Source organism: Excalfactoria chinensis, chromosome 2 (assembly GCF_039878825.1).
Source record: "Excalfactoria chinensis isolate bCotChi1 chromosome 2, bCotChi1.hap2, whole genome shotgun sequence".
Taxonomy (NCBI): domain Eukaryota; kingdom Metazoa; phylum Chordata; class Aves; order Galliformes; family Phasianidae; genus Excalfactoria; species Excalfactoria chinensis.
In genome coordinates, this window is record NC_092826.1 from 123,806,452 (window position 1) to 123,825,834 (window position 19,383).

Sequence of the window (19,383 nt, forward strand, 5' to 3'; positions counted from 1 at the left end):
AGCCAGTAGAATCTCTGTCCTGGTGTTTCTCCCAACAGATACAAGTGGCAGCTGGCCAGCAAGATATCCATGCACTCCATTAATACCATGGCCACATATTTAAGAGCAGGAGACAGTAAAGCATCACATATCAGGATAAGCAAAGACATTCAAAGGAAGGAGACTTGCTTACTGCTATTGAGCAGATTTGTACAAACAAGTTTTTTTTTTTTTTTTTTTTTGTTTTTGTTTTTGTTTTTGTTTTTTTTTTTTTAGCTTTATGCAGAAGCTAAAGGCAGTTTACTTGTGTTCCCAAGCTAATGCAAGCCCTTTCTCATGGGCTAGTTGCCTTTTCAGGCCATGATCTGTATATTTCCACATACTAGTTATCTCTAATATTTTTTTTCTGGAAACATCAGTCATCACTAGTAGTAACATAGACTATGATTCATCCAGAGAATACAGGGATTTAGTCACCTGGAAAATATTATCAATCTCTAGTTCATTTATGCAAATTGTGAGTTTTACCATTGAAAATCAGATACCTTGAATACAGTCTCTATCTACAATTGTAGCTCAAGTAATAAATAGCTCTTAAAACTATTGGCATCATTTGTTTACAGGCCTTAGAAATCTTTCTGTTCCTGTAGCAGTCTCTTGCAATCCATGTGATGCAAAATCAGCACTGAATTTTTTAACAGTGTTTCTACACCTGATGCACGAGGTCTTCCTATGTTTTGTGAGCATCTACCAAAACCCTCTGAGTAAAGAGTTCTTTACAAATTCTGGTTACTTAGTAATTCTCCTGTGTGGTCATGTTACTTTCTTATCTCATGTTTGCAAGCTATCCGGCAATAAATTCTGTCAATAAGTTAATGATACACAGTAGACTTGCACAGCATGCACCACAATTTTTTTTAGTCATAAAACAATGTTATAATTAAGTTAAATATTATTCAAAGACAGCGTTGAAAGTCACTGCTTCACAGAAGCCATGTTTCATTAAGCTGTGGGTTTGGAAAGTGACGTTCTGAAGAAGTCTGAGAGATGTGTGCAGACACTGACTTTTTTCAGAGAAACTTCTCAACAAATACTAGACAGTAAAAAGTAATTCTTTTCAAAGTGAAAGTTTGGATAGTAGCGTAGCCCATGAACAAATCCATATGCTTGTGTGTGTTATACTGTATTGCTCTGTCAGATATTGGTTCACCTGCAGGAAGGGAGTGGCAATGTGGTGATGGCTCCTCTGCTCCAGCTGGAGAGCTGTGTGTTTTCACCAACCAGTGCAGAAGTGATGAGAGACAAGGTAAGCCTGAGTGGGTTTAATTGTAAGCATGATACAAGGTGGGGGGGGAAATTATTCATTTAGGAAAGTATTTGAGATTTATTCTTTCTGCTTCTCCTTTTTCTTCTGTCTCAGTTTCTTCCTTGATTTATTTTTTTTGCTTCTGTTTCTGTGTATATGCTGTACCTCATTTGTAAATCTTTATGCTGGTGTCATGTAGCAAAGTGAGTGACTCCCCATCCATTTACAATTCAAAGTATGTTTTACAAATATTGCTACCCTAATTTATGTTAAAATTATTTGCTGAAATTCAGATTTTATACCCTATGTCTCTGTTAAGGCTTAACAAAAAACAATGTTCTTGTAACTAGTGTCAAATATTGTAAATTGAAATGTTCAGAGGATATATTTTTTTCTTCCTATGAAAAAAATAAGAAATTATCTTGAATTTATGAATGGATGGTCCTAGCTTAACCACTGCAACATCAAGAGACTATAAATATGGCTGTTGCTCTTTTCCTTTAGGGAATCTGAACAATGAAAGTGAATTCAGATAATAAAGTCTGAGTAAATTTGCAACAGAAATCTAATATTTCAGAACAGTGCAACAAAACTGTTCTGAAAATTATTTCATGCAATGCAGTAGATAGTCTTGTTCACTGAAGATCATTGATTTGGCCTGGAAGGAATGATTCTATGATTCTATGAAGGACTTGGATTTCTTGTAACTTCAAATTTTTATTAAAGTCTTATTTAAGTTCTTCTCTTCATGATGCAGTAAACAAAGCCACTATGTTTGTTGGATTTGGGGAATTTAATTTTAAAATCTTCAGGTGAACTTGTGTTTGCCTGTGCACACATATTAACTGGAATATGTAAATAATAAGAGCATTCATCTGATATCTGGGAGAAAGAGTAGCAAATCAAATCCAGATTCCTTAATCTGTGTGCCCAGATGCCTTGAACTTTTCTTTGACAATGAACTTCTCATTTATCAAAATATAATGCAGATATATGTTTGGTACAGAAGTCCAGAATCAATTCTGGGATACTTCTTCTTAGTTCCTCTGCAAATAAGACAGTAGTTAACACTATACTGTGTGCCAGTAAATTCTGTAACTTCATCGTGCTGCACTAAAACATTCTAAATGCCACTGGCTGAAATGCCTGTTGAATTCCCCAATGATAGACATATCTCAGGTTAAGCATATCATTTCCAGAAGACATGGATATTTTATGTTTTCACTACATTAACTTGAAACCTTAACTGTGCTTGATTTTGGTTTCTCTAGAGGAAAAAGCACTTCCTCTGGGCCACATCTTATATTATGCTAATAGAATACTCAGCAAGATATGCATACTCTCATTAATTTTTATGCAGGCTTTTTAACCATGTTTCAGTGAATACCACCACATATAAACACTTAAAATGCAAGTAGAGAAGGTTGCTCCAAAGATCAGTTAAAAAATAATAGTATCCTACTGGAAGAAATAAATGCCAAATGAGAAAACCTGTTCAATTTAAAATAGGGAGATGAGGATGTGCTGTGAAACTCTGCATGATGGGCTGTCATCTCTGGCTGCTTAGATAATGGTCTGGGTTGTTCTGGGGCAGAAGCTAGCTGTCAAACACGGAGAGAAATCAGGGTGTCAATCTGAATGTTTGCCCATCTGCCACACACTGTTCTGATCTGGGAATTTTGCAAAGTTATTATTCTACTTTACTTCTGCTTTGCGATCATCTGTTTGAGATAGGTCCCTACTGTTCTCTCTGTACCCTGAACAGATTTCAGGATGTTCTACACTGGACTTAAAACAAAGATGGGATGTTGGATGATGCATTTTTATAGTTATTTAGGACTCCAGATGTGGTTTATTTGTGTTTTGCCACAGCATTGGAAAAGAAGTGAAATAAACCCTACAGTCTCTTTTAGTAATTCATTTAAACCTCAAAAATTTTATGAAAAATATTCACTATAAACAGTCTTAAAATATTTTGCTTTCAGAATATCCACAAATGAAGTTTTATAAGCAGATGTACCTGAAATAGAACCTTAAGTAGCAACTTGTTTCTGCCAATTTGATATTTTTTCTCATACTTTATTTTATGTTTATTTGCAGATAGTTCTGAGAAAAAAATATATTGTACATCCTGCACACTTCTTCCTTCTGACCTTCCTGGATAGGAAGGATATCATAGCATGACTTTAAAAGATGAACTTGCAATGTGATTTAAAAGGATTAGTGAACTGTAATAATAATATAAAATACACCAAAAGTATTGTCAAGGGTGTGGTGTGAGCAGCTAATTTGTAAGGCAGCATGAGGGTACTCCAGGTATCTAATCAGAATCACACTTAGAAGACAAAGCCTTACCTTGCCCTTCTCTTCTGCATGTGGGAAAAAGCTGACAAATATTTGCCACATGGTGAATGAAATCCAGATGCACTCCCACATATCTGCCCTTCTGAATTTCTTTCAATTTAGGTTCCTCTGAAAAATGTGATTTTGAAACTGACCTATGCAAACATCTTCATGAAGTGAATTTACATCCTGGATGGATTAGAAGAAATGGCAACTCTGGTGTGGGACCACCATATTCTGACCACAATGGGAATGACTCTAGTAAGAATCCTTGCCTTCATTGAAGGAAGAATGGTTTTTTACAAGTTACTTAGTTCTGTATTATTTGCTTAAGTTACTATTTTCTTGATAGGTTTATTCACTTTTGTCATGTTGCTTTCTGAGATAAAACAGAAACCTGGACACAAGAGCTTTCTAGGTGCTTATAATCAGAGTAGTCTAGAATTCTGGGGGGGTGAAGGAATACTTGAAGGGAAGAGGGTGGAAAGAAATAGTTTCCTGCTCTTGTTGTCCAGGAGGAATAAGTAATCAATCATCAAATCACATTTACCTGCCTGAATGATCCTTATCTGTTACAGAGATATCATGTCATAATGTCAGTCATTACATTTACAAATTTTAGAAATTACAGTTGAACCCCTTGCCCTGAGATATATTTGCATTTGATTTTTGAATGCCAAAGTGTGTGTATATGTCATCTGTGACCTGTGTTGTTGTTTCAAATATTTTGAGAGAGTGTGATTATTGGAAGAGATTTCATAGCCAATCCTGAGCCACATTCTCTAAAATTTATTATATTTTCACTTTGTTTAAAGATTATACCCTCAACAGACTACTTAACTGTCCCTGTCCCCAGAGATATATATCCCTTATGCTTGTTATTTTATCAGGTTAACCTTACTTTCCAAAATCTGTCTTCTTTTTTTCTGGAGTACTTAAATTTCTTTTAAACTTAAATTGACTTGTTACAATTTAGTTACAATTCCTGCTTTTTTGAGCTTTCAGAAAGATTATTTGTAAGAAAGCAAAGAAAGAGTTTAACAATTTGTTGGAGCACTCTATTATCAAAGAAAAGATGTAGGCTTATTATCCAAACTGATTATCTTCTCCATGTTTTCCTATATTGTCTCTTTCTCCTTATCCATCCACTTCCACTCACTTCTCACAGCCACCGTAGTGGTTTTGAGTCCTCAGAACATGCACAGGATGGCAGGCATAAAATGTTAGAGAGTATATAGCAATACAACTTACAGAAGACTAAATTGTCACTGTAGGCAAGCCTACAGGTGTTTTGACCTCACTCTTAAATTGTCATGATCTGGGGATGTAGAAATGTTACTGTTCTCAAGCAAGAGCTATCTCCTATGTACTACAGAAGATACCAAAGAACTAACAGTTCCATTTAACAATTAATGTGAATTGTAGACTTAGAGGTGAATGGCTGGAACAGTTGTTTGTTTATTTATATCTAATGTGACCGAGCCAAGTAAATAGGGCCAGGCTCTTTTCGGTGTTGCGCAGTAACAGGACAAAGGGCAATAGGCACAGACTGGCACGCGAGAAGTTCCATAAAGACATGAGGAAGAGCTGCTTTACTATGAGGATGACAGAGGACTGAACAAACTTCCTGGAGATGTATGGAGTCTCTAGAGATACTGAAGACCCTAACTCTGTGTAACCTATTGTAGGGAAACTACTTTAGCAAGGGGCTTCAAATTTCTGATCCCCTATGATTTTGTGATTCTGTGAAATGCTTTTAAGAACTTTTTCTTTATAATGCATACAAGCAAATTTTCAACCATGTATTCTGAAAATAAGACTCTTCAAATAAATATTATCATAGTATCGTGCGAGTTGGAAGGGACCTTAGAGATCATCGAGTCCAACTCCCGGGATTCGAGCCCTTCTGTGTAGCAGAGCAGCATTTCTGCCACTTGCGCCACAGGGGAGATTCGAACCCCGGGTCTCTGGTGTTTCAAGCAGCAATTCTACCACTGCGCCACCGGAGGCACACAAATATTGGGTTAAACTGATGTTAGCAGAAAAATCTGGGTTAATACCAAAACATTTTCATAAAGTAAAATAAACTATTTTAAGCACAAGTTAAAAATCAAGTGTTTTGCAACATAATGACAGAACAATATAATTTCTTATAATCAAGAAACAAACAAGCTCAATGTAATAAAAATCTAATAAAATCTTGGCTAAAATCAAAATAAATTAGGCAACAATATTAGTCTAGCTGAAATTTCCAGAGTCTGTGTGTGCTTAGTAGTATGTTGCACCAGCAGTCAGCAAAGACCTGGAAGCTATTCCTGCCTATATCCAGTATCTTGTAAAGAATTTGTGGTGAAGAAACTTATTCAGCTACTTAAGGCCAGCAAGCTTTCAAAATTTCCCATTCCTAGAGACTTAGCAGACTGTGTAATCTGTTTTATATTTGTTCCTGCTTAAAGACTGGAAATATATTGTACATTTACAATGAAGTCCTACAGCAGAGCATAGGAGGGAAGAGTTCCTGCTGTCACAATAGGTAATTGCACACAAATTAGCAGCAAAGTCATTTGTTCACTAATTTAACCATTTACGAGCACTCAGCTGGTTCTCTTTAGCTTTGCCTGCCTACTTGGTTCTTTATTTTCATTGATAATGTAGTTGAAAAATTTAGTGACAGACACTAAAAAAATCAAAAACAACAAAATTTTATGAATCAAAATCTTTTATCCATATAGACTTTGAATACAAAATTGCTGATCGGAGAATTTCATAAGATTACAAGTTCTCCATCTATGACTTAGATTTCACCTACCACAGATTCTGATTGTTTTTGTTTGTTTGTTTCTTTTCAGTTCATATATATTTATCTTTAGGGAAGAAAAAAGAAAAAGAAAAAAGTCCCAAGTAGGAAACCTGATGTAACTTTGCTGTCAGAGAGGGCCTTACTAAGCCACCAATCCACAAATTATTGTAGGTAGAAGGAGTATCCTTGTGGCTGACAGGCTCCAAAAGTACTGATGGAGTAGCTATTTGGGGCTTAATATCTAAAAGGAATGCAAAAGTGCAATATGCTTCTCTGGAAGGAATTGCTCGTTGAGCTGGACTTGTAGCATTTTGTCAATGATTTTCCTCTTTCTCTCTCTCCTTTTGTTGCTCCTTGCATCCTTTAAATTTAAAATTCAACATATCTGAAAACTTCACATTATGGAAAAGCAAAATTTAGACTAGTGGTATCTGATGTTCTGAAATCTGTTAGCATGATTGTTTGAAATCTTCTAGGAAGATGTATAGTTCCAACTATGTTTCCCTTGCTCTTGATGAGCTGCTATACTTTCAAGTAAGGCAAAGATTTAATTTGGACTTATTTTGTAACACAAGGATAATGGTAGATTCTGAGAATGACACTTCCTTCATTTGGGATCCAAGCATTGGGGTACCAGAACCTCCTCTCTGCTGTGAGGAAATTTCCTGAGCAGCCAGAAGCATACCACATTCTCCGAAAGAGTGGAGCACTGTAACATCCTCTCATGTCCTTCATTCTCTACTTCCTCAAAGACTTGAGCTGCTATAGGTCACAAGGGTTTTTTGTTTAGGCATGAAATATACAAAATATTCAACTGGTTAAGTTCTTTGACCAGCTTACTAAGTCTTAGTTTTGTTCCAAAATTTTGCAGTTTATTGGGAACTTAAGCCAGAAGCAATATGTCAAGATTTGGGAAAGCTTGGCATACAATGGCTATGAGTGAGCCATGAATCTTTTTTATCAAAAAAGTTCTAGTTGACATTTAAGTTACTAATTCATACTTGAATGTGTCTTTTCTTGTTTTACAGTTATAGTTCCCCAAATTTATATATATATATTTATTTTAATAGCTTATTTCCTTTCGTTATCCTCTGAAATGAGATCGTCTTCTGCAACATTAAGGTCCAATGTTTTGCTTCCAACTGATGAAGAACACGTTTGCCAGGTATTTTGATGCATTGTCCTTTATTTTGGCTTTTTGTCATAGCACTTCAGTGTAATAATTATAACTTCTTTTGTGCTAGATTACATTTCAGTATTGGATCAGTCAGAGTGGAGTATTGATAGTGGAGCTTCAAAAGCACTCTGAAGATACTATTAAACACATCTGGCATGACTCAGGAGAACTGGAAAGCCACTGGAAAGCAAAAACCATCACAGTCAATAGCACTGAAAATTTTGAGGTTGGTATCATGAGTTGACTGTAAATTGAAGATAATGGTAGGTTTCTAAATTCATTTTTTCTAGTAAGACAAATATAAATATTCTGTAATTGGGAAACGTCACAAAATATAAAAAAGATGAGTTATTTGGAAGCTTAAGACTGGCATAATAAATGCTGTTTGTTCTCACTTATCTGGTGTAAAAGGTGATGATAAACCTTACTTAAAATGTACATGCATCTTAAATAAGAGTATCCTATTGCACTGTAAACTATGTATCTGCTGATAGAAGTGATATCTTGGAATCTTAACCTTCAATAAAATATGCTTATAGGCTCAGTCTAACTGTATTGTTAAATTGAGGTTTAATTTATAAGTATACTGTCTATGAAATACTGTTCTGTACTGATAGCTTCGGCTATCTAGTGATGCATCAGGTGACAAACACTGAACTATTTGTTGTAGCTATATATTTTTTTTATGGTAACTGAGCCTTTATCACAGAATGCATTCATATGATGTTATTGCTTAAAGCTGCACGGATTTGCTTAGTGTACAAACCTGAAGTTGTAAGGGCACAACCTTGTTTCTATAAAATATAAGAGTAACAATATTATTTCACTTGCAGAGGTAAAACTCCAGGATCTTGAGTTTTGAAACAATATTTGTCTGCACAACTCCATCTGAGGATGTATGTTACAAAAACATGCACCTAACTCAAGTATCAGTGTTGTTATCTGTTGGAAACTTAGCTCTATCTGACGTAAGCAGTTGCTTAGCAATGCAAGATTGTACTGGAAGGGTTTCTTTCTATACTTTTCATTCTTCATATTGTTTAGAAAATTGACTGGCTTTGTGAATGTTCAATAAAGTACATCATCTTCCTGCCTCAAAATTTCTGGATCAAATCCTAACTAGATTGCAGATTGCAAACCTTGTTATGTTTTGGCTTCTGTAAAGTGAGCTGGAGCATCCAGCTTTAAAGAGACAGATGTCAAATTTGCTGCAGTAATCATTACAATTGACTAAAGGAATGTAGCTGGGCATGTCACCAAATCCATAGAACAAGCCTGAGTTTTTCTTTGTTTGCAACTTTTCCCTCCAGTTACAGTTTGCAGGATGCTGGTCATGCAGTTTACTTGTGCTTCTGAACTTTTCCTTCTATGAGATCTTTAGCCCTTCAGGGCTGTCTGCATCATTCTTCAAGAAAATGTTTCAAGCTTTGCAAAAATAAAAGTCAAAGGCTCTTATCAAATGACTAGTAATCATACCTGTTCTTTACATCAACATGAAAAATTCCAATTGCAATGAAACTATTAGAAATATAATTATTTCCCGTTCCTAACTAACAAAATAATTAAAATCTTTAACCTTATTATGAATATGAATTTAATTGTCATGTTTATTATTTTGATTATAATTTCAGATTTGGTATTTAGAGCATTTCTTTTTACTGATTAAATTTTGAGTGGAAAAAAAAAAAAAGAATAGGAAATGAGATTTATTTTTTTTTTTCCCTGAGTAGAAATCTTTTTGAAATAGAGTGCTTTAGTATTTTGCATCAATTTGTCATGAATAACAGGTGAGATTTTAATTAAAATCAGCCTCAGCTGCTTATTTTCTTTGACAGTCACTGATGTTGACTAATACTTTTTGTTTCTCCTTCCTTCTGCTCAAATAAGTAAATACACTCTTTTAAAAAGCATATATTATAGAGTACAGCTTGGGGATTTGGCTTTCAAAAATTTCAAAGTTCTGAAAAGTTAATAATATTACCACTTCAATTGCCCAACACGCTACAATCTCAGCTGGTCTGGTTCGCCTCCTTTGTGGCAAACTATTCTTATTTGCTCTCCTGCGCTACTTTTTTCTCCCTTCCACTCACACCAAATTTCTTTTTCACAAGTTTCATTAAGGGAACTGGTTCACGACTTAAGGTTTCACTTCTGTTTCTGTTATTTCCTTACCCCTAACATTTAGTACTATGGATATTTGCTGCTTTCCAAGGAGTGTGGTTGCTCAGCTCCCTCCTATTTCAATGCAGTAAGTTTAAACCTGCCTTTTACACAGAATTGAATAATATTTGTAGCTTCATTTCAATAGAAGATGTTTTTAGGAAAAGCATCACTATTGTAATATTGGAACAGAATAAATGTTGAGTTTTGCTTTCCATTCTGAGTACTCTTCAAGGTTTGTTTTGGCTGAAAACTGGTTGATGAAAGGCTTCTAAACTGAAAAGGTATTTGTTGCCCTGACTTTGTTCCAGGTCACTGGTAAATTTTGAAAGCAACCAGAAAACATTCATATTTCTACTCTCTGAGAGAAGAACGGTTTGATAAAATGTACAGTCCTTTCTATTTCCCAAGTGTTATGATCCCTGCTTAGATTTTAATATATTTTGTTGTGCTTCCCAGATCCTTTCTAGTAAAATTTGTTTGATTTTGCTCCTTCATCTGTTGCACTGGTGAATATCATTTCTTGTTGATTTCATGTTAAACTCTGCAGGTTATCTTCCGTGGGATGGTGGAGAACCAGAGACAAAATGAAACAGTTGCTATTGATGATGTTTCTTTCAGTGAAGGATGTTCTCTAGCATCTGGTAAGCATAATCATTTTTCAGGAAATTGTTCATTTTTCTTTGCTTTTTGCTCTGATTAGAAGAGAAATACAAAGGAGGGAGAGCCATATGGTACTTAAAGACTTTCTTAACTCAGAAAGTGTTTTTAGTGACTAATTTCCATTCCTCTAAACAATCATCTGTCAAATAACATATAAATGGAGTTACAAAAAATGACAATAAATCCCTTGAGAAGTCTAGTATGTTACACTATACCAGCATAGGAGAACGTTACGGTCTCATTGGGCAGAAAGAATCTGTGGCCAAAATCAGACCAAAGAACTGATATTTTCATACAGCTCAGGAACAGCTTTGGAGCTGGGTTTAGGGAAATTCCCAAAGCACTTGTGTTTATTTTTAAAAATGTGAAAGTTCCTGCTGCTCAGCTGTAGGGGGGTTTATTTTGTTCTGCTCTGCTACATCCAAGAGCTGTAGTGTCAGGATAGTCAACTCTGCAGCTGAACCATCCGTGCATGTTGAGATTCTTCGGCAAAACATTTAGTCTTTCGCTTTTTAACCCAACACAGTTTCATGGGAAAAGAATGCAACCCATCCTAGCAAAAATTAGATTACTTGCTGCTCTGTATTACAGAAGAGGATTGCAGGGTTGTACTCAGGCCACAGCCTCAGCTCAGTATGGTTCTGGTTCAGAGATTCCCTTTTGCTTCCTACCTCTGATATGCTGGACACATAACCAGTTACGTTTCAGAAATATATTTTTTTTCTATTTTATTTTATTTTATTTTATTTTATTTTATTTTATTTTATTTTATTTTATTTTATTTTTTTATTTTGTTTCATTTTATTTATTATTATTATTATTATTTTGTACTGTAGTTTAAAACAAATTTCTCCAGAGGTTCCATTGGGAAAATAGATGCATGTGGTTAACATTTTAGAGTGCTGAGCAATCAGAAGCAGATTGTAGTAAGACTGAGACACAGATCTTAGTGTAAAGATTCAGGCGTGCAAAGGAGATCTCTATTGTAGAAAAAAAAAGTTTGAGCTAACTAGACTCAGTTGTATAAGTAAGTCTTTCCATGTTTTGACTTTTTTTTTTTTTTTTTAAATGAACTGCTGCAAAAGCTAAATTCATATAAATGTTTTCATGTTGTTGCAAATCTGTTTTGTAGAGGTTTCCTAACAGTGCTACTTAAATGAGCAAGGATACTAATTTAAAACTATATGCATACTTGTCTGTGAATTAAGACAAAGTTGAATTTGAAATTGCCAATGAAAAAAAGAAGACACATGTAGGATTCTCCCAGCTTTGTTCTATTCCTTGGAGGATTTCTGAAGAAAATATTAAGAAAAGAAAGTAAATAAGAAAGCATTGCTAGAATCTAACAATGTGCACAATTACTTCAGTGGGTTTATATCAGTCTCTCCATAAAAATATGCTGATTTTCTTTCTTTCCATAAGAAAAGAGCTTCTAAAGCAAACAGAAACGAAAAGCATAGCAGTCACAGAGATGAAATACTGTCTCAAAGAGAAAAAACATTAAAAATAGAAATAAACATATACTCAACAGTGCCTATAAATCCATGTGCTAAAGTTACCTTAGATGACAACAATTGAAATGTGTAGTGAAGTACACAGATTAAACTGTAGCATTCAGAATTAGTCCAATAAGAGTCCATTCTTATCCTGTGTGCCAACATGTGAATTGAATGTCATTAGGAGAAATCTAAGTTGCTCACAGCAGCTAAGGAACAGGTCAAACAATGTTAATTTTCTCCCTGAAAGAGTAATTTTACTGTGGAACATCTTCCAATAATTAAAATAAAAGGTCAGATTAATGGTAGCTTGAATTAGAAGTAACTTTTTTTCTGTATCTGGTTAAGCTTTTATACAACTGGTCTTCTTTTAAATTTGTAGATAAAATTCATGAAATCTTCCAGATTTGCAATGCCAGCGTAAACATACGTGAACTGAATTGTGCATATGTATTTATTAGTATGACTGTGTTGTTAGGATCATGAATAAAGCAGCTTATGCTTTTGTGTTTTTAGGAGTTTTCTGATCCAAATTTTCATGGTAAAAACAAATGTAATTTTATGATGTTTTGAAGTCTTTTTTTTTTATTATTTATTTTTTCCTGCCTTTCTATCCCCAAAATGCAAATATGCAAACAATTTTGAGCATAGCAATTTAAAATATCCTAGTTTTATTTTCTTCCCAACAGTTGTCAAATTGCTTCAATTATCACACAAAATTACTACTTTAGCTATCAAATAGAAAATAGTAAAATTACATTCTGGAACAGATTTAACATGATCTGCTATAATTATAACTCAAGTAGATGTTTCTTTTAAAGGTTTTATATTCTTATCCATGTATCTACAATTGCCCTTAAGACATCCCTCTTGAATACTGGCAAAGCATATACAAAGAACTCCTTTATTAGGACTGATTTTGCCACAGGCATGAGAACAAAGACACTGAAGGCATGAAACTGAAATACTATGGGGGAGAATGAGGTATTTGTGTTGTCCTCCTGATGCTGCTTGCAGTGTAAAAACTATATATCTTGTCTGCAATACTAGCATGATTTTATTTTATTTTTTTCCTTTTTATCTCCCCTGAAAAACTGCAGTATTGTATACATAATACTTCTGAACTTCTTAAAAAAAAATCATGGATGAGTTTTTACAACCAGCATCATCCCTGCTAAACACAACTGCTTAGTTAATTCTGTTCATGTAAGGATATAACCTTTAATATAAAAAATGAAGAACTTCATGTGAGGTCATTAAAATGAATTATATAGGGGATGGACGTTTTTTATAAAAAAAAAAAAGTTACTGTTATTACATGTTAGAAAATAAGAGTTTTGTTTCAAGAGCCATTATTTGCAAAGGAAACATCCTCAAATATTTATAAGTGAATTTAAAAATGCCAAATTAATTGAAATATTTCTAATAATTAGTGTTTAACAATGAACTCAAGTCTCCCTTTGAGTTTATTTGCAACTCTCTTCAAGTGTTGAAATTTGGCAAAATCAATTTTTATATGAGCCATTCTAGGACTTTGCCTTTTCTATGTGAAATAAGTTGCCAGCAAGCTCTTCACAGTTGATACACTTGGCTGAAGAAAAGGGAATATTCTTATGCAACATTAGAATAAATGGACTAAACAACAGGGTGATAGCACCAGTTGGACAGGATGTACTACTGAGATATCAGTATTCTGAATATCATGACTTTGAGATGTGATAGACAGTAATGTGTATATATAACAACATAAATTGCTTTCTCCAAATCATTAGAAATCTTTTTGTTCTCTCTAAGATATTTTGACTTCAATTTAAAAGTTCATCTTAACTAGAAGATTGCTTTTACACTGAAATAATGTTGAGAAGTGGACAATTTTGTATTTCAATTCTGCTTAAAATCATGACTTTCTTCCTCCAACCATGGTTAATTACACAACAGTTTACATCTACCATCTGACATCTCAAGCTTCAAGAATTTAAAAATTCTTAAATGTTTGGTGGTGTGTTCAGAATCTTTTGGTTCTAAAATGAAGTCTTTTGTTGCAAGGATTATGGAAATTCTGTTAAACTGAAATTCTCAGTTTGAAGTGATTTTATGATTTTTTCTTAATGACGTCACTTTTGATATTTCCTGGCAATGCTATTTGTGGGAATGAACTCACCAAAGTTGCAATGATCAGCTAACACAACTACCAGCCCACTGCTCTGTAAAAATCATTCATTTTTAAGGAAAGTGTTTATTTTTTAAATAGTATTACTCAAGACAGCAGCCTGAAATACTAAATAGCTCGCATCAATAGCCTGAACAATTGAGGAAACCAGAGGCAGAGAAACTGCTGATTTAACAAGCATATGTTTCCATAGAGAAATAGTCTGATAAATAATAAGTTAAGAAGCTGAGTGATTGCTTTCCTTTGTCTCTTAGTGCTACAGACTTCCAACTTTGAGCTTACCATGTGCGAGTGGAATTCAGATCAGCCAGTTGTGCCTGCTTTGTGGGCACAACTGCAATCTGAGCACAAGATTGCCTCCTGTTCCTCTGTGAAAGATCACAGCAATGACACTAAAGGTGAGAACCTTAACTTAATGTGTAGTTCCTAGCTGTCATGGACAATTTAGTGCATTTTGGGAAAAAGTGGTAACCCAGTGTGGAAATAGAGCATGAGCATGACAAGTATGTGCTTCGACTATTTAGTAAGGATGCTGTGAACATGTGTGCTAGTAAGATTTAGGAGATTTTAATTCAAGAATTTCAGCATAAACTAATAATAGGTTTACTCTATACTTAATTCTTAGTATGAGATCTGTGCAACAGGTCTTTGGTGAATTTAAATTCACTGAAGTTCTGGCATGGTTCCTTTGCTTTGTGTGTTTTTCTGTTTTTTGTTTTTTGTTTGTTTGTTTTTTTGTTTTGTTTTGTTTTGAGGCCTGAGTGCTTTACTTGTGTAGTACTACTCTAAGCATGTGATTAGGAAGTTAACGTTAAACCTTTACAAGTGAACAATAGAGAAAAAAAAACATTTTGAATTATGATATTAAAGACAAAACAGAAGTAATATTGTTGACATTTTCAGAAATAAGGAAACTTGCTTTCGAAGCTTGTTTTTGTAGTGCTTATCTACAGATTTATGTAAAAAGTCTTTGGAAAGGTTAATGGATATGGATGTGTGTATTGTAACATGAAATGGAAATGCCATACCAGGCAAAAGTTTGGTTTTTCAACAGAATCTGTCTTCAGAGGGCCAAACAAAGTAACATTTATTTATTTATTTATTTTGTGATGGTGTAATTTGTATGCAGTTTTGAGGAACTGATAGCACGTATTACTGTTTAATCTCTGTGCCCACAGAAGTATGCTCCATCTCACTGATAGCAGCAGAAAGAATGATTAGGTATTGTTTTGGTTTGAGAAACAATTTTAAGGTAATTTTCAGCATTTATTTCAATGCCCTCTATAAACTGTAAGCCAAGTTACAGTAGAATATTAATCAAAAAATGTATAAGTTCTATTAAAATGAGTTTCTGAAAGATAGCATCTCTATACAACAGAGAGCATGCTGATTAGTAAAACATTTTATTTTGAAAAGAAAAAAATCAGTCATAGTACCTTTCAAATTTCCACAGGGACATCTAACAACAAGAAGTAATTGGTATTGTTACGAGATAGTAATTGGTATTGTTATGAGCTAGTACTTGGTATGGGTGTCTCTTTTATGGCAGTATTTTTGTTAATCAGAAATGACACCAAAATTATGTAAGTAGCTTTTACAGTACTAAGGTACAAAAGAACTCTGTTGAAGCAGAATGCAATTTGAAATGTCTATTGTATAGGTCCTTGAGCATTATTGTATAAATATTGTACAGAGAAGGCTGAACACATAACACAAAGAATAGGCTGGAGAAGTTCTCTGTCCTTTGATATCTATTGTAAAGGAAAAAAGAAAATGGGAGAACAAATAGGGGTCAATACAGTTAACTCTTCATTAACTTTGGAATGTATTGAAAAATCTGAACTGTGACAGCGTGTCTCTCAATATAGTAATCATTTGAACTCATGCAGATTTTTTAGATGCATAAAAAAAGGTGAGATATTAAATAAAATCCTAAAACCTAGACAAATGGTATGCAAATAGCAAAAATATCATGCTTGATGGCTCGAACTTGCAATGCAAATAGAACTTGACTAAGCTTTAGTTTCTGATTTTCATCAAAGTTTTTACTACTATACATAGGTAAGAAAATGAATTATGAAGCAGTGATCTAGGCAATTATTTTTATAGAGAAAGGATTGTTTATAGGTTTTGAATAATCTTCCTTTCCTGGCATTCTTAAATTTAATAAAATGTTTTGTCCTTGTCTGACTTTTTTCTTTGTTCTTTTACTGCTGCTTTTCTCTAGTGTTATATTGTACTTTCTCTATAATTTTTCTGTTAATTTCTCTAGGGTCAAAGGTTCTCACAGAGGTTTTATATTCTCCTTTAAAACTGTCCATAAAATACTTTTTTGTTTTTTCTTTAGTGTTGTTTCCTGGATGCTATATCGCTTCCATAATTTATTCTGTTATTGGATTAATCTAGTTTCCTACATTTGGAATAACATTTATTTATTTAATAAGAAACAAATGGAACCAATTCTTTATGTAACAAAAGCAGTGCTTATAAAATTGAAGAAAAATAATCAATTACATCTTCATGTCTTTTCAAATTGGTATTTCATTTTAAACATGAAAAAGTCTGATCATTAGAATATTTCTCCATTTTGTTGCATTAGATTCCTTGTTGTTACTGTTTTAAAGATTCTTGCTCCTGACTTGGGAGTTCTTCAAAGTTTATCTCCAAATAGTAGAAACGGCAGGTCAGATTTGAATCTTCTTCAACCAGAGTGGTTGAGTTTATAAGGGAGTCAGTCATTCAGAGAGAGCTGCCCTGCAATGGAAGAGAACTTGCTAGAGAGGAAGAGCTCCCATTCTTTGACTCAGTTATATCAGTTGTTACTCTAGAAATTAATAGCATAGATTACAAGTCAGATAAATCTAGACAAACAGCTAGAAGGTCTTTGATGCATTTATTGATCTCTTTCAAAGATAATAGGTTATATTTGTAATATTTTCTTTCTATCATGTTTAACTGTTGTGGCTGCAAATTATGAACTACAACAGTAGTAAGGTATTATCCAATGAAATTGCAAGCATGTATTTTGGTCTGAAAGGCTACATAATATGAAGAGTAAGCTGACAACAAAAGGAAAAGAATGTGGTATCTTATAAAAAGTTTTTCCTTGTGAAATGACAGTTTCTCCCTTCAGCTTGAAACAACTTTGGTAACATCTGCATCTGAGATAACTTGCATTCAGACACATGAATATAGAAACTTCAAATTCAAGACCTTTAATCAGTGTTTATTATAACAGCTGCTTCAGAAGATAGCAAAATATTCAGTGACTCATGAGAGAGGAGGAAAAAGATCTGCTATATTTGATAAAGCATTTAGCCTTTTTATTTCTGACAGATAAAAGATGTTGTTGAAGGGATGGAGTACTCTTTTAGATCTCTGTAGGAATGCTTTTATAAAGGGCGATAGGTCAAGAGGAGCACAAATTGCTTTCCTGCTTCAGAGGGAAAGACAATATGCTCTCAACACTTTGTTGCAGAAATTCTGGCTGAGAACTAAAGACCTTAATTACGTATGGTGAAGATGCTATTGCCTCCTATAGCAGTGAGGAAGAACACTTTTCCCCTTATTTTGAAATTGTGCAGAAGTATTATTGTAAAAGATGTTTCCTGGAAAATGCAATAGAAAGGAAGAAAACCAAGTTTCCAAATACATTTGAGAGTACGTATCAAAGTGTGGCTGCTTACAGCTTTTAGTGCACAAAGTGACAAGTTTAAGATACTGTCAACTGATGCCATTCTTGGTTTCTGGGGAAAACGCAGATGTATATCTATCTTTTTAATAGGAAATGCTTACGTATCATCCAAGTCACATCATCAGCATGACAGTCAGATTCTGCTGTAAGAGGAATGGGGCCATGTTTTAGCTGCAGTTAATCCTTATTAACAAAGGCTGAGAAGTACAAGATCTGTTTTTGTGAAAAAGCATTGTGCATTGTGTTTTTTGTTATTGGTTTGTTTTTTTTTGTTTGTTTGTTTGCTTGTTGTTTTAGGCCATTTGGTGTGTCTAGAAGCTAATGACAGTGCATTATACAGAAGTGCTTATCTAAACAGCTCCATGTGTCGATGCTCCAGCAAAAGCTGCCATTTTCAATTTCAGTACTCCACGGCAGATAGCAGTGTTATCAAGGCATTGCTGTATACTAATCAGGTAAGAAGCATGCATTCATGTTCAAATGATCAAGATCCAACAGCCCAGCTTTTTCCAGCCAAACTGCAAGGAAACGCAATAGTTAGTTTTTGTGAACAGTCACTTTGTGCTGTTTCACTGATGAATGCAGCTGTAAAAACTAGATATTTGCTTGTCTCCTATAAGTTAGTGTGGTGGTGAATGTTCTGCAATAAGACTTCAAGGGGAGGCTCTAACTATTACAGACTGAAATGATTTGGAAATTTGAGGGGAAAATCTATAGTAGCAGAATTTCTGGTGTCCCTTCTGAACTGGAAATGGGAAAAACAGTCAGGAATGCTTAAATTATGCTTGCTCTCTGCAAAGGAACAGGATGAAGTTACTGACTTAGTATGTCTAGAAAGCTCTTGCTTAGCCACTTGATTCGTTTTTCTGAAAGGTGTAGTGCAGTAATTTTCTTCTACCATTAGTACATCCAATAACCATATCAAAATGAACCATAAATGACAGTTGAATAGTAACAGTTATTTCCTTCACACCCTTGTGAAATACAAGATTTCACTCTGGAATTTTTCTGCCAATGGACAGGTGATCTTGCTAATGTTTCTCACATTTTGATGTTGGATTTCAGTTATTTCATTCACTATGTATCCTTTATTTAGTACTTCTTTCCTTCCCAGTTTCAGTGCTTCAGGCTTATATATGTATTATATTCTACCTCAGCCCATGACTGTATTCACATTTGGCAGTATTAATGATCTTCATCATTTGATAAATTGAAAACTTATTTGCTTTCCATTTTCAAATAAGATATTGCTGACTTCAGTCTATTGTATTCTCTTTTTTACTTGTTTATGTTTCCAATTAAGTAATAAGCTTATATATCTGTTTTCTAACTTCTTAATCTTTATATCTTTAATGGCTCACAAAATAGATGGATATATATTAAAAGTAAAATAAAATAAATCTCAACTTATGTTTATATGTGCAGGCATGTTTTTACTCTAACACACTAAATTTTCAGCAGGTGTTCAGCAATGCTGGCAAAAACCATGCCAATATACTCCTCTGCAGAAGTAAAAGACTGTGAAGTAAAAGACTGTACATTAATCATTTTGAAGGAACAAATAAGAATTTGCTCTGAATTACTCTGAGATGAAA

The 19,383-nt window shown here is 34.1% G+C and overlaps 1 protein-coding gene across 1 annotated transcript in view; it reads left to right on the plus strand.

Annotated features, from left to right (window-relative positions):
• Positions 1–1,128: 1,128 nt before the first annotated feature.
• The window catches only part of MALRD1 (MAM and LDL receptor class A domain containing 1), a 192,771-nt gene continuing 174,516 nt past the window's right edge, over positions 1,129–19,383 (plus strand). The window contains exons 1-7 of the mRNA XM_072329837.1: positions 1,129–1,285; positions 3,752–3,889; positions 7,499–7,593; positions 7,673–7,831; positions 10,316–10,409; positions 14,349–14,492; positions 18,086–18,243. Coding sequence (XP_072185938.1) covers positions 1,129–1,285; positions 3,752–3,889; positions 7,499–7,593; positions 7,673–7,831; positions 10,316–10,409; positions 14,349–14,492; positions 18,086–18,243 — 945 coding nt within the window. The remainder of the gene's footprint in view (positions 1,286–3,751; positions 3,890–7,498; positions 7,594–7,672; positions 7,832–10,315; positions 10,410–14,348; positions 14,493–18,085; positions 18,244–19,383) is intronic.